The following is a 13,528-nucleotide window of genomic DNA, read 5'->3' on the forward strand; positions in this document are numbered from 1 at the left end:
GGATCGCTCATTATGTGTCTTCCCACATTGAATGACCTTGAAAGGGAGGGAGGTCCTCATCCCAGAACACAGTTCCTCTTCTCCTCAGGCTGTTTCCTGGGAGGGAGGGTCAATACTATTATTAAACCGAGGGTCAGAGGTACCACAATGATGCCCCTTCCCCCCAAAATCACCATTCACACATTTCACTTAAAAAGAATAAAGACAAAAAAGCATTTTTTAAAAAAACTAAAATATAAAGAGGATATTCCACAAATATAACTGAAAAAAAGATTTAAGATACTACTGCAATTAACTCCTGCACTAGGAAGAGAACTGTTGTACAAACCTATTCGTTTGTGTCTGGAATTCATGAAAACAAAAATCAAAGTTTTCAAGTGTAAGTTTGGGTAGCTAGTAATTTTGTCTCCTTAAAACAGATTTAACCTCAAAACACTGAGATTCAGCTAAGTCTGAGGCTTATAGCCAACTAAAGGCACTGTTTGAGATAGCTACTAGTCTGGCAGCTTAACAAATTCTATAAAAAAAATCTAAAACCCCACGAGTCTGGATATATTCACCTGGAAATTGATATGTTGCTAGAGGACTCACTCGTAAAAATCACTAGGACACTCACCACAAGCTCTTCAGCAGGGACAATGAAGAGTTTTCTCAATTGCTTTCATGTTATACTTACAACACACTCACTTTTTTTTTTAACAGGATAAAGACACCTACATAAATAGTTAACTACTAGTATTAGGTCTCGTGCTCAAATTCTGCGTTCCAGACAAAACTTAGCATTTTTGAAATATTTATCATCTCTCTGAAGAAGCAGCTCATTTGGGAGAGACTTATTGCCAACACAACTGATCCCAGTAGTCTTAAAACTAATTTGTCTACAAGATCCCAGGAGATTTTGCAGTCTGATTCAAATGAGAATAAAGATTTGCTTCTTGCATGTGGTGAGGGTTATTGGTATATTTGGCTGTCAGCATAGTGAATGAAGCTGAAGGAATACTTCCACCAAAATAGAAAAAGAATTCTTTTTTTAAGCTGGAAATGTGAAAGTTTTTTTTTAAAATATCTGCACCTTAAAAGCACTAACTTCATAGAATTTGAAACCAGAGATTTTCCACAAGTAAAATTATCTGTCAAGAATTAAAATTGTTTACCAATTTTTACTTAAGGTAGCCTGTCCAAGATGCATCCAGTGGGTATCTGAGGCTTGATATGAAGTAAATCTTTCAATAAGAGTATATAAAAGAAATAGTTTTGTAATTATTAATAGTACTTCAGGACTCAAGTTTCAACTAGCTACCAACAAAGGCTGAAAGGGATGTGTAGGAACTTAAAAACAAGAATATACCATAACTTTAGTTAAAAGAAAGGTATATATTATTTATAATGTAGCTATTGCTTTGCTTTTCTGAGGTTCAGAATGCCTCTATCTTCCCCCAAGGCCAGCAAAGAACCTCCTTCCTTTCCACCTACATCCTAGTTTTAGACAGATCACAAGGAAACCAGTATTTTGATACACTGAACATTTTATTGTCTTTCACAAGACAAAATGAAGTTTCCCCTGCCAATGAATGACCGTAAAGGGGACAGGGTGCAGAATTCCAGTGTACAGTATACGCAACAAATTACCTCCCTGACTACCCTGGAAAAAAGATGATTGATCAATCTCACTGCAACTAAAAAACAGGATTATAAAATATTTACAGAAAAGAACAGTACAGAAAATAAAAACTGGACGACCATATGTGTATGAAATGCTGCTAACACTTTTCTGGCTCCTTAAAAACCTGTTCCACTACCCTCACCAGAGCATTCAGGATGTGCAAGGATTCAGGCAGAGCATAGTCACCCCCCACTCCCACACGCCCCCTCCCCAAAGTACCATTATCTTCCTCCAAGGAAGGGGGAGGTCTTGAGGAAAGCAGCATCGCCTTCTTGACTATAATTTCCTTCCACCAAGTGGACATGCTGGCTCTGAAAGGAGGTCCCTAGCCACTCCTCATCTGCCACGGTCTCTATCCAGAGCATACTGGCAAGTTAACCTGTGGGTAGGGAACTATTCCCTGTCATGCGAGCCCTTTCATTGCTTGCAGGAGGACCTTTCCTTCTCCTCCCTCCACGGTGGTCTGATCTGTGTTGAGGGGCTGGAAAGCTAACTAGGACTATGACAGGTCACAGGAGACCTTCCATTTCTTTCATGAAAGCTTCATACACATCATCCTTTGTCTGTACAGAGATAGGGGCAGATGATCCAGCCTTAGGGGCAGCTTTGGTTAATGGGAGAGCAGGCTCATCATCCTGTTTTCTCTGGGAGGCAGCAGAAGCCCCTTTATTCTCCCGGCGCACTCGCAAGGCAGTGGGCACAAAGCGAGTGATCTCTGCCTTGGGGTTAGTGATCTGCGGCTTGGCACTGATAGTGGCCGTAGCTTTCTTCTCAATGGTGGCTGCACTGGTGTCATCCGCCTTGGGGCGCTGAATCAAGCTGGGTGGGGCACTCAGTACCCCGGGATTTGGAATGGGAGCTGGTGGGAAGAGCCCAGGTGGGGCAGGTCCTAATGGAGGCACCAAAGGTGGCCGTAACATGCCTGGGCGAGGAGGAGGGATACCTGTAAGAAGAAAAGAAAGCGTGAGCTCACTCCACACCTGGGAGTCTTAAAATCTTTGGTCAAAAAAGTGCACAGGCTCAGAAAGCCAAGAAGAAAAACAAAAATAAAATGAGAAAACCAACAAGATGCAGTAGCACTGGCTTTAGAAAAAAAAAAGTTTTCAACCCTGCACCAAATGCTGGGTTGAAAATGCTGCTGCTCCTCAGACTTTGAAAGCTACAGGAGCCTGTGTATTGCTCCCTTTCAAATTTTAACATTATAATCTGAAAATAAAGTTTCTTGATGATCCATCCCACTGGAACTTCAGAGTCATCAGAAATGTCTAACCAGGCAGAAAAAATAAATATCCCTATCTCCAACTCATTAAGTGGAGCACCATTATGGCACCCAGGGGTTATTCAGAAACAGTCCAGCAGAAGTTTAAACGCTGAAATTCCCTTTTTGAGGACAGATTTCTTGCTACCAAACTACACACAGCAGTATGGAATTACTTCTTATTATTACATAGAAAAAAGATACAGCACAATGCAGCCACACAGACAGGAATGAAGGCAAACTGGTAACCACTTACACTTCCTGGCTTGGTCACCACAGCAAAAGAAAGCAGGGAGAGACTTGGTGCTGAAGCAAACGGAATTCTTTACCTGGTGGGGCAGGAGGGGGCAGACGAGGAGGGGGCCCACGTGGAGGAGGACCTGGGGGCAGACCTGGTGGGGGGCCTGGGGGAGGGCCAGGTGGTCGCCCAGGTGGAGGGCCTGGTGGTAGAAGGCGAGGTAAAGGCCCACGCAATCCTGGTAAGCCAGGAGGTCTCAGGAATGGAGGAGCTCCTGAAAGCATGCGTACAAAAGAGAAAATTATTTCCTACCAAAAAAACCAACAATTATCCCATCAGCTAATACTGAAGATCTTCAACAGCAACTTGAAAGCCATTCTAACACTAGCCAGCAGCCAGATCAAACAGATCTTCTAAAAATCTCAAAAAAAAGCAGCAGTTGTAGAGTTAAAGCTTCTCCATAACAGTCAACTATAAGCATCTTCTCCCACTTGGTAAAAGGGCTCCTCCCCATGTAACGAAGCAATAGCTGAGAACAGCTACTGGGCTGAGGTTGTCTGAATTTAAAACTGCTAAAAGTGAAAGAACTTTTCACTCTGGCATTTGATTGCCCTTCTGGCTTGCTCTATTGAAAGCAACCGTTTTGAGGTTCCCCCTCTAGGAGGTATCAGAAATGGAACAGTGAGGAAGACACTGAAAAGAGTACTTTGCCTGCCTAACCGCCCCCCGCCCCGAGAATCATGTTGTTAATATGCCCATATACATTAAAATCGTAGTATATAGTGCTTGTCACTGTAGTCCAACTATTGATCTTTGCAATTTAAGTGTAAGAACAAGCAACAGATTTATACACTTTTTTTAATTACAAAACAACCTGTTACTGTTATCCAGTTCAGCTATATGGTAACCCCATCAACTTACAGAAAATAAAATACTGTCTTTCTCCAAGTGTTTGCCCTCCAAAAAAAAAATCATACGCTACAAAAAACTGGTACTGATTGGCCTCATTGCTAATAGTCTCTAGACAATCCAATATTGATATGAATTCAAATTTAGTACTTATTTCATCTGAGGATAGTTACCTTCCCTAACAAGACTAAAATACATTCAGGTGGTAGAATAGCAGGAGCCTTCACACCATAGCTTTTACAAAAAAAAAAACCACACCCAAACCTGTAACTAGGTAGTGGCTCCCGAACACCTTTAATCTTGCCTCATTCGGGGTTGGATGTGGGGGGAACAACACAAGAAAAAAAAACACATGGCACATGGCACCAGGCCTTGTCCTTCATACTCAACACTGGCTCCACTGCTGCCTGTCAGTGTCAGTGCTAACAAACGAGCCAATGCCCATCAGGCTGACTAACGGCTAGAGGAGCTAGAGGAGCCTGATGCCTCAAAAGCATGGTACAGCAACAATAGACTGACCACAGAAGAGATCACACAGGTCTCAGCAATTACCACACTGGGCTTCTGTACCTCATCTGCAACATATTCTGCAGCTTCAAAACTCCCAAACTGATACACCGCCTGGAATACCAAGAGCCTGCATCCTTCAAATCCTAGTAAATCAAGTATTCACCTGGAGGAGGGCCAGGAGGAAGGCCGGTGGGTGGTCCTGGGGGCCTCAGTGGAGGGGCCGGAGGTGGCCCTAGTGGAGGTGGCCCAGGCATAGGAGGTGCCTGTATCTGAGTTGGAGGAACAGGCTGTGGAGGTGGTTGTTGCTGTTGTGTCTGGGAGGTTGCAGTAGATGACCCAGTCTCTGCAAGAGCTTCCTCACTGAGTTGTGGCTGTTGTTGTTGCTGTGATGTCTCTTCAGACTCTGAGTCCTCTTCCTCCTCCTCCTCTTCTTCTGAATATTCCTCCACTTCTCTTCCTTCTTCTGGAATTTCCTGACCTGGAAATGGAGACATACTTATAAAAAACAGTCCACAGGTAATATCTTTGTGAACATCAGAGGAACTTAAGCACACAAAATAAAATAAAAAAGAAAGATAAGCTTCACTTCAAAGGAAAGAAAACTGACCATATTTAAACAGAAAATAATAATAATAAAAAATTAAAAAAAAAAAAAAAATCACAGTTCTAGATAGCTCTGCCACCAAGAGCTATGCACTCCTGTGGGAGCTGAAACTTCTACTACCAAACCCAAACTGCAGCTATTTGATCTATGATTTGTGGGAGTTTGCAGTGGGGGTGGGGGGTGTGCACAAGGAGGGGAGAAGGAACATAGAATAACTTCCTATGATCATTTGAACAATTCAAAAAAGAAGGGGGGGAGAAACTTTTTTTTTAATGAAAATAGAACAGATTTTATTTAGATCTCAGAATAAACATAATCTCCATGTCCAAGACACTCTAGCATCTCTAAAAGACACCGGGGTGTCTTTCTAAAACAAAAAAACAAAAAAACTTCACTCTATGGGTTAACTTATTTCTACAAAAGGATTTTTTAGGGAGTATTAATCCTTACAGGTTACAGGCTGAGCCCATAGACAATCTCCCCTTCTCTTTTTCACTAAGAGGTTCATATCTCGTTTGAACAACTGTTTAAAAGTTAAGCAAGGTAAAATTCAGAAGAAAAAAATCCCAGTACATCAAAAAAAAACCCTAAGTTGCTACTATAACTTCAACTCTGCTATGCAAAACACACACATTACTAGACTAAAAATAATTTAAAACAAAACCAAACACCTAACCACAGCTTATACTCTTAGCAGACCTTACATTATGACAGTAAAATATTTACTCTATAAAATAAAACCTGTGCAAACAAAGTAAGCTTACCAGAGAAACCTTAACTGGAAGCCTAATAGCGTATCTCCACTTAATATATCCATCTCACTCACCTGCCATTCGTAACATCATGGCCTGGAGTGGAGTCAGTTCTTTCATGTTCTTTTTCTTTTTTCGTGATTTCCCAGGCATGTCTGCAAACCGTACACTATGACCTGGGGAAAGCAAAGCATGGGCAAGGGTGGGGGGAGGTGGGAAGAAAATAATGAAAATCAGATAGATTAAGTCTTCTACCTGGTATGGATAATGTATCATTCTAACATAATGATGCTCTTTACATAAGAGTTAACATTGGTGTTACTGATTATCTGAAGTTTTGCCAGCCTAGTATTGTCTACCAATTGTCTCCCCCAAGCGATCAAGAAAAAAATATTATCCAAAAGCATTAGTAGTATGAAATTTAGTTGTCTTAGAAATATTGTTCAAGTCACTGAAGAGTGAGTGTATTTTTTACACTGAGGCTTAATATTTGTAGGGTACCCTGCCAATTCAATGCTTCGGGTGAAAAATGGCTTGCAACCTTACTAAGTTAACCCAACTGTTAAGAAAACGGGTCCATCTGAAAAGATGTTTCACTTCTAGATAGTTTCCTTCTGATCCACTTACTAATAAAAATTCCTCAGCTGGAATTTAGACGAGTTAGATCAGAGTTAGCTAGCTAAACAAATTACTCCCCCCAAGTCAGAAAAACAGACACTGTTCTGACACCCCAATCTGTAACTACCCATCATACCTGATTTCTTTTCTTCGCCACCTTCCCTCTCCTTGTCATTATCACGATGCAGGAAGTCCTCGGCTTCACTGTCTGCATCTGACCTATCACTGTCACTATCATCACTACTCTCATCATGCTTGTCTTGATCCATATCCTCAGGATAACCTTCATCTTCACTGGTACTGGACATATCATCATCATGCCCTCGCTGTCCTGCAGGAAGCAAAGTATTAGGAAATACATAAACTCCAAATACACTGGCATGAAAGACAGAATATTTTGTATATCTATGGAAAAATCCCCCTAGCAACAGCATGGACATATCATCAACGCTTTATGGTTTAGCACATATCCTTAAAGAATATTTTGGAGAGTTTATTTTTAAGATTTCCTATTAACCAGCTGGGTTATCTGCACAGTAAACAAGTGAAGGCAATCCTATCTGCAACTTGTTAGTTCATTTCTACTCAGCAGTCGTCCATCATTGAAATACTTCAATGTTTTCTGGTATGCAATAAAGCTGATCTACCCACTCACAAAAGTTTCTAGTGATGATACAGTAACTGTGTGAAAAGGAGGACCTAGGTTCCCCTAGCAAATGCATAGCTAGGGCCAGTTGGGGTTTTTGTTGTGTTTTGGTTTGGGGTTTTTTTGGGGGTTGGGGGTTTTTTTGTTTTGAAAAAGGAAGACTTCTCTGAGAATGGTTGGGTTTTTTTAAGGGATAATATCTACAATGTTTCAGCACTGTTAAGACTACATGGGAAAATATCCAATCTGTGAAACCTAATAAAAAATAAATATCTGCAAGTTGTAATTAGAAATTTCAATATTTAAAAATATAGCTGACAACAAAATTGCAGATATTAGGAAATATACCAGAATCACCTCAGAGGTGCAATCACTTAAGAAGAGCCTTCAAATAGTATTATCACCCATATTGCCCAGAGAATACCTTGTCTAGGGCACACTACATTCATGGCAGTACTATCCACAGTAAAACACAAAGGTGAAGGAAAACCCCAGACAGTAATAGGAAAGTCCTTACCTGCTTCAGAACTGTAAGAAATCTCCTCTTCTCGCCTTCGAGGAGCCATCTCCAAGGTGAAACCCACTTTACGGCCATACATCTGTAGGACTTGAGGTGGGGGTGGCCCTGGAGGAGGTCCAGGAGGCTTCCTGCCTGGCGGTAAACGTGGAACACCAAGCCCAGGAGGAGGAAGTACAGAAATGGACCGAACTGGTGGTCTGGAAATAAGAAAGGAAATGAGAAATGTAGGAACACAAACCAACAAAAGCAAACATGCACTGAATAGAATCCTTCAGCCTTCTTTCATCATTGCTTACGCAGCTTCTAAAAAGAAACATTAACATTTATAAAGTATAGATTTGTCCCAAGAAGTTTACAACCTCATACAAAGACATGATTGCTGAAGATCAGACAAAATCTCAGAAGGCAACTGAAGAGAAGACTGAAGAAAAAAGCAAGGATTGAATCCCACCACAGAAGCCCAATGAAGTAACCACAAAGTTGGTGAAAACAGAAGGCTATTCAGAAAGAAACAGAAAGAACTAGTACTAGAACAAGAACCTGATAAACAAGTAAACTAGCAGCTTAAACTGAATATACTAGCAAGACAAAAGAACACATATATGGCAATTTAAGGGGCACTTATGTTCCAAGAGGCAGGGCTTTAAGTTTTACTGATATGCAGAAAGACAAAGGCTAGAAGACATAGTGTATTACCCAAAACAATTTAAACAAAAACCTGTAATAGTAGGGAAAAAAAAAATGGTTAAAAGAAAGTACAATTCACTTGCACAGAGTTCCTGCTTTCTGCTAGTCAATATTACCTCTGCTTCCACCGCTAGCTCCTCCCCAGTAATAAGAGTGCTCCTTTTTTACTTCCCCTCCAAGTTTCTTTTTCTGCTTACCCATAGGCTGATGTCTTCTTGAGGATAGAAGGTGGTTGGGCCCCTGGAAGGGGAATGTCCTGTATGAGGATGTTGGAGGGAGCATGCGGCATATCTGGTAAGGGGATACTTTCCACTTCAACATGCTGAGCATTCTGGGGGGAAAAAAAGGGAAGAAAAAAAAAAAAAAAAAAGAGATAATGGGTTACTCCCACAACCTCACGACCTTTCAGAGTACAGAACACATGGGACCTGCCATCACTTGCCAAAGGTGTCTGTTCTTAGGGCATGTTATCTTGTAGCAGTCCATGAAAGATATTTGGAAATAAGGCAACAGTAAAAGCTTTCAACACAAAACAAAGCACATGCAGTGCACCCATGAAAGGCTTTAGTCAAAATCTTGGTCAAAATCCAGTCAGGTTTCCATCTCCCTTTAGACCTTCAGTCTCCAAAGGGAAGAGGCTGCAGACAAGTATACCTGTAATTCTGAGTATCCAGAAGGCACAAATCACAGGCTGCTGCATATTCCAAAGAAAGAAAAAAAAAAAAGGAAAAGAAGAAAAGTCTTACAGATACTTGCACTTGGGCAACATTATGTTCTCCAATATGGTAGGGAATAATGTCAAAGAAAGCTCTTTAAAGGAATGCCAAAGGATTCTCATTATTTCCAGCAACGTATTTAGCAGAAATTCACAGAAATATCAACTGCACACTCACAAGCTCACTCACTCTTTGATACAGAAAACAAATTCTGATACTGTTGATTTGCAACATAAATTTCCATTTCCCCTGTAATTTCTTGTTGAATGAAATCAATATATCGGAGAGAAATACAGACTTGTCAAGCCCCATGCTGTCTTCACTGAAATGCTGTAACCAGAGGTACTATGCCAATTAATAGAAGTACTTAATATGGGCCACATAACACATACACTGGTCTCTTATAAAGTTCCCTTCCTTCGTAACTGTCACACCTGACAGAGCGGACAAATAGTATACACTACCACAGTTACAAGCCTGAAATATAACCACCATTACCTTGACAGCATCAAAATACTGGCTGAGCTGTGATCTCTTCTGCTCATACTCCACTTCCAATTTGCGCAGTTCTTTATAGATGTCAGGGTTCTCCTTCTCGTAGAGTCGCAAGATGCGCTCAAAAGTCTCACGGAGTTTTTTGCGTTTATCCTTTAGCACTTTTTCATTAAGTTGTGGCTGCTGTACTGGGTTAAACTCTAATCCAAGACAGCAAAAAACAACCCAAAAATTCGTAAGTTACTCTACCACACAACTGTGATGAATGAAACAACTTCAAAGCAAACAACTTCCAATCCCTATTTTCAGGAAGTCTTCAGCCTTATGACAATTCCCTCCTTCAACTCTAAGTTACTATCATGCACACTACTCATTCTTTTTATCAGCCATCTTCTTGAAAAAGTCATCTCTGATGGCACCACATCACCTCAAATCATAATCAACCCCCAATTATTCACAGAATCTCCTCTTCTAACAGGAGAGGAAAAAGGTTACTCTATTTTAGTCTCCCAGTCATCCCTTAAAATTATGTTATGCGTCTACATAAACCACTGCCTAAGTCCAACACTTGGTACCTCTCACTCACCCATCTCATCCAATTTTTCCATGTCCCGGATAATCTGCTTTGGATCTTTCATTTTCAGTACAGCTGCTCGTACCATCATTCGTTGCTTTTTGTTCTAAGAAAATCAGAGATCAAGCACATCAGAAAAGTGTCACAGGAGAAAGAGACAGAACATTTGTACCAAATACTCCCCTCTCAATATTCCCAGTCTGCAGAAAAAAACGCACCTCAAAATGCCCTGCAAATATTAACCATGGCACAAATCAGCAGCAAAGGTAATAAAAACTTCTGGGAATTTTTATTCTACTATCTTGCTATTTACAAATGCTTCTATAATTCATTCACTCCAGTTAAGATACATACAAACAACAAGATAACCAACTCACAAAAGGTACACAGTAAGACACACTAAAAAGTATGTGAGTCTTGGGTGGTTTATTTGTTGTTTGTTTTTTTAACTCCTAAGTACTTAGAACAATGTTTCAAAAAGCTGTAATAGAAAATGGCAGATGATGAGACACGGTTTCTCAAAACAAGATTTGTCTATGTTTTCTTAAAACTACTTGTTTGGACAGTATTTTCCAAAGTCAATCTTAGGATATCAACCGAAACATCTGTAGTCTACTCATCGGCCATAGCCTATTACAATCACAAACATAGAATCATAGTAGAGAGAATGCCAAGTAAATGTTTCTGATCTCTTTATTTACCTTCTTTAGTTCCCTTTTCCGAGCTTCCTTCCCTAGAAAGGAGGGGGAAAGAGAAAATAACTTGAAAGAGACAACCAAATCCATGAAGAACCTTTCCTTCATCGAGATTAGTGCTGTTTCTCCACAGTTTACACGTTTTACAGAGACTGTAACTTTTAAACTCATCCTCCCAGTGAGAGAGAAATACAGCATGAAATACATTTCTATTTCATGTGTGTTATACAGAAAGGAAAGGAGATAAACCAGTCTTCGTGTCTCCAGAAGCAGGGGTGCTTCTATACAGAAAAGAACAGTAGGCAGCAAAAGTCATAGTGATGAGTGCAGTCATGAAAGGATTGTTGCCCAGAAATAGAGTCAACAGCCAACGCACTTTAAAAATACGTAGGCTTTGAACACACATCTGAAATAAAGGATATTCACCATGAAGTCTGGATTTTCTGTATCTGCTTAGCATTGATAACATCTGGCATGTTACCAAAAGGAAAAACATGGTTAGATGACTCCCTCATCTAACCAGACCACTTGGTTCCTCAAATTCTAGTCTCAGACAGATTAACAACGTCCCAAGCAGCAGCTTGCAGTTTAGCCAACAGCTAAGTACAAAGACCTTTGAACAGATAGCTACAGTAAAAACTAAGAGGTAAATACTGCAGAAAAGCAGCAGCATGCAAGCAAGCAGCCTTCTCAGGAACTTTTTATACCAGCTAAAACGGAAGTAATATTTTTCAAGTTAGGGAAATTCAGTTCTGATTCACAAGTGAGGATCTTCTCTTCAGAGAAATCTTTTTATCTGCTTCCTTAGGACCCCCCCATTCCCATCAGCTTAGCTTTCATGGATACTTACGGGCCTGATCCGTGGGATTCATAAACTTCCCACTCTTGGTGGATGATGTAGATCTCCGCCCCATTTTGACTTTTTTCCTTCCGCCTCAAAAAAAAAAAAATGAAAAAGAGGCAGAGACCTGGAAAAGATTACATGGTTTCAGGTCCTGTGCACCAGTAGCTTGAGTATGCTTATTTCTCCTCTCCATATCAGCAGGTTGTTCCCTCAAAAACCTCAATACTTCCGAGGTTCTCAAACGCTACTACAAGCTCAGACATTCACATCAAAATTCCCCACTTTAACTAAGTACTACTATTTAATTAAGTACCTACTTACTACTACTTTACTAAGTACCTACTTTAAACTAATCAGCCAGAACGCTATTCACTCCAAGACTCAAACCAAGAAGCTTCTTGCTTACACTGCAGAGTGCACAGGGGAGGGAGAAACACACATTCTGTTTTTCTAAGAGCATATCAGAGTCCTTCTAGCTTTTCATTTACTCTCATAAAAGCTCGTCAATTTTCACCTTTCCATTCCTCTCTATTTCACGTTTCCCACAAATTTCCTCCTTTTCTCAGACATTTAAGCTGTCCTTGACTTCTCTCCCCAGCACCCACTTTATCCACCAGCATGTGTTCTGCACACACATCCGTGTCCTCTTCTCCTCCCCATAGACCACTGCTATACCACTGCCCTTATGCTCTCTACCTCCACCAGTATTATTTCAAGCTGTGTTATGACGACCAGAGAAGAAAAGATTATTCTGGAAAGAATTATTTAGACATTTCTTCAACTCACAGATGACTGCATAAGTGTCCAAACTACAGCAGGGATGTTGCCCCTCTCACAGCTCTAATCTCCCCCCACCTTCACCCTTACTTCCCTGCCAAAACACCACCGCAAAAAAAAAAAAAAACAAACCAACAACAAACCCAAAAACCACAACACACAACAGATTCCACACCAAAATCTAAAACACCCTCTGAAATTTGGGAGTTGATGGGATGCAGCTTTCTAGCCACCATACTGTATCCAAATAGATTGTGACCAAAGTGAAAGTATTCACAAGTTCAGTCCAAAGTTCTCTGCTGCCTCATTGCAGTCACTATGTGCATCCTTCTTCCCTAATTACAGAGGATGCCATTTTCAAACCACTAAATGATGTGCCTCCCCTTACGCCCTAAAAAGAAAGTTAAGCACAGTGCCTCATTTAGTGCTTCAAGACCTCGCAGAAGGGGTTTCTAGCAAGCTTCAAGAACTGACCACATTCAATGCACTGACCAGTAAAAATCTACAGAGCTCTGCTCATGGCTCATACTACCAGATTATGCTTGCAGCTGGCCTGCCGTTTGCAAGAGCACCCCACCATTTCTGATCACCGATAACATACTTCCTACTTATAAGACTACACTGACTTTTTTGCAAGACACTATCATTTCTTTAGGTGGGAAGCGCACCGAACAGAGGTAGGAGTTACGTTTGCACCCCACACTTCCCAGATTTCTAACATTTAAACGGTAAAAGGAAAGAGAATAAACTTCTGCAACCTCGATCCCAAATCCTTTTAGAACACAAAGCAAAGAGCTTCAACGCAACAAGTTAACAGCCGATGGGGAAAAAACCCAACCACTAAATTTATGATTTTATGGCCACTGGGGAACGAGGCAGCAAGTCTCCCATGAGGCACACGAAAGCCTCCCCTCCTCCCCCGACGGAGGAAGAGAAGGCGGTAGCGCAAACCGCCTTCTTCTTCTCCTCGCTTCGCTTCCCTTCTCCTTCTAGCCCAGCCCCGTCCCGCTCCTCTCACCCCT

The 13,528-nt window shown here is 41.0% G+C and overlaps 1 protein-coding gene across 1 annotated transcript; it reads right to left on the bottom strand.

Annotated features, from left to right (window-relative positions):
• Positions 1–1,514: 1,514 nt before the first annotated feature.
• On the bottom strand, positions 1,515–11,857 carry WBP11 (WW domain binding protein 11). Its single transcript, XM_009586595.1, has 11 exons — positions 11,736–11,857; positions 10,892–10,923; positions 10,203–10,296; positions 9,620–9,816; positions 8,603–8,736; positions 7,716–7,915; positions 6,689–6,883; positions 6,009–6,110; positions 4,742–5,056; positions 3,251–3,433; positions 1,515–2,606 (listed from the first exon to the last, which is right to left on the bottom strand). The coding sequence occupies exons 1-11, from the start codon at positions 11,797–11,799 to the stop codon at positions 2,173–2,175; spliced, it is 1,950 nt and encodes a 649-aa protein (XP_009584890.1). The 5' UTR covers positions 11,800–11,857; the 3' UTR covers positions 1,515–2,172.
• Positions 11,858–13,528: the final 1,671 nt, after the last annotated feature.

This window comes from Fulmarus glacialis, unplaced genomic scaffold, assembly GCF_000690835.1.
Source record: "Fulmarus glacialis isolate BGI_N327 unplaced genomic scaffold, ASM69083v1 scaffold21681, whole genome shotgun sequence".
NCBI classification, from domain to species: domain Eukaryota; kingdom Metazoa; phylum Chordata; class Aves; order Procellariiformes; family Procellariidae; genus Fulmarus; species Fulmarus glacialis.

What these genes read in the sequence shown, in the direction of transcription:
- WBP11 (XM_009586595.1), bottom strand. Translation starts at nt 11,799, where the DNA reads ATGGGGCGGAGATCTACATCATCCACCAAGAGTGGGAAGTTTATGAAT. An exon ending in GAATCCCACGGATCAGGCCC is followed by an intron (nt 10,924 to 11,735) that starts GTAAGTATCCAT and finishes CCTCCTTTCTAG; the next exon opens with GGAAGGAAGCTCGGAAAAGG. An exon ending in GGAAAAATTGGATGAGATGG is followed by an intron (nt 9,817 to 10,202) that starts GTGAGTGAGAGG and finishes GTCTTGGATTAG; the next exon opens with AGTTTAACCCAGTACAGCAG.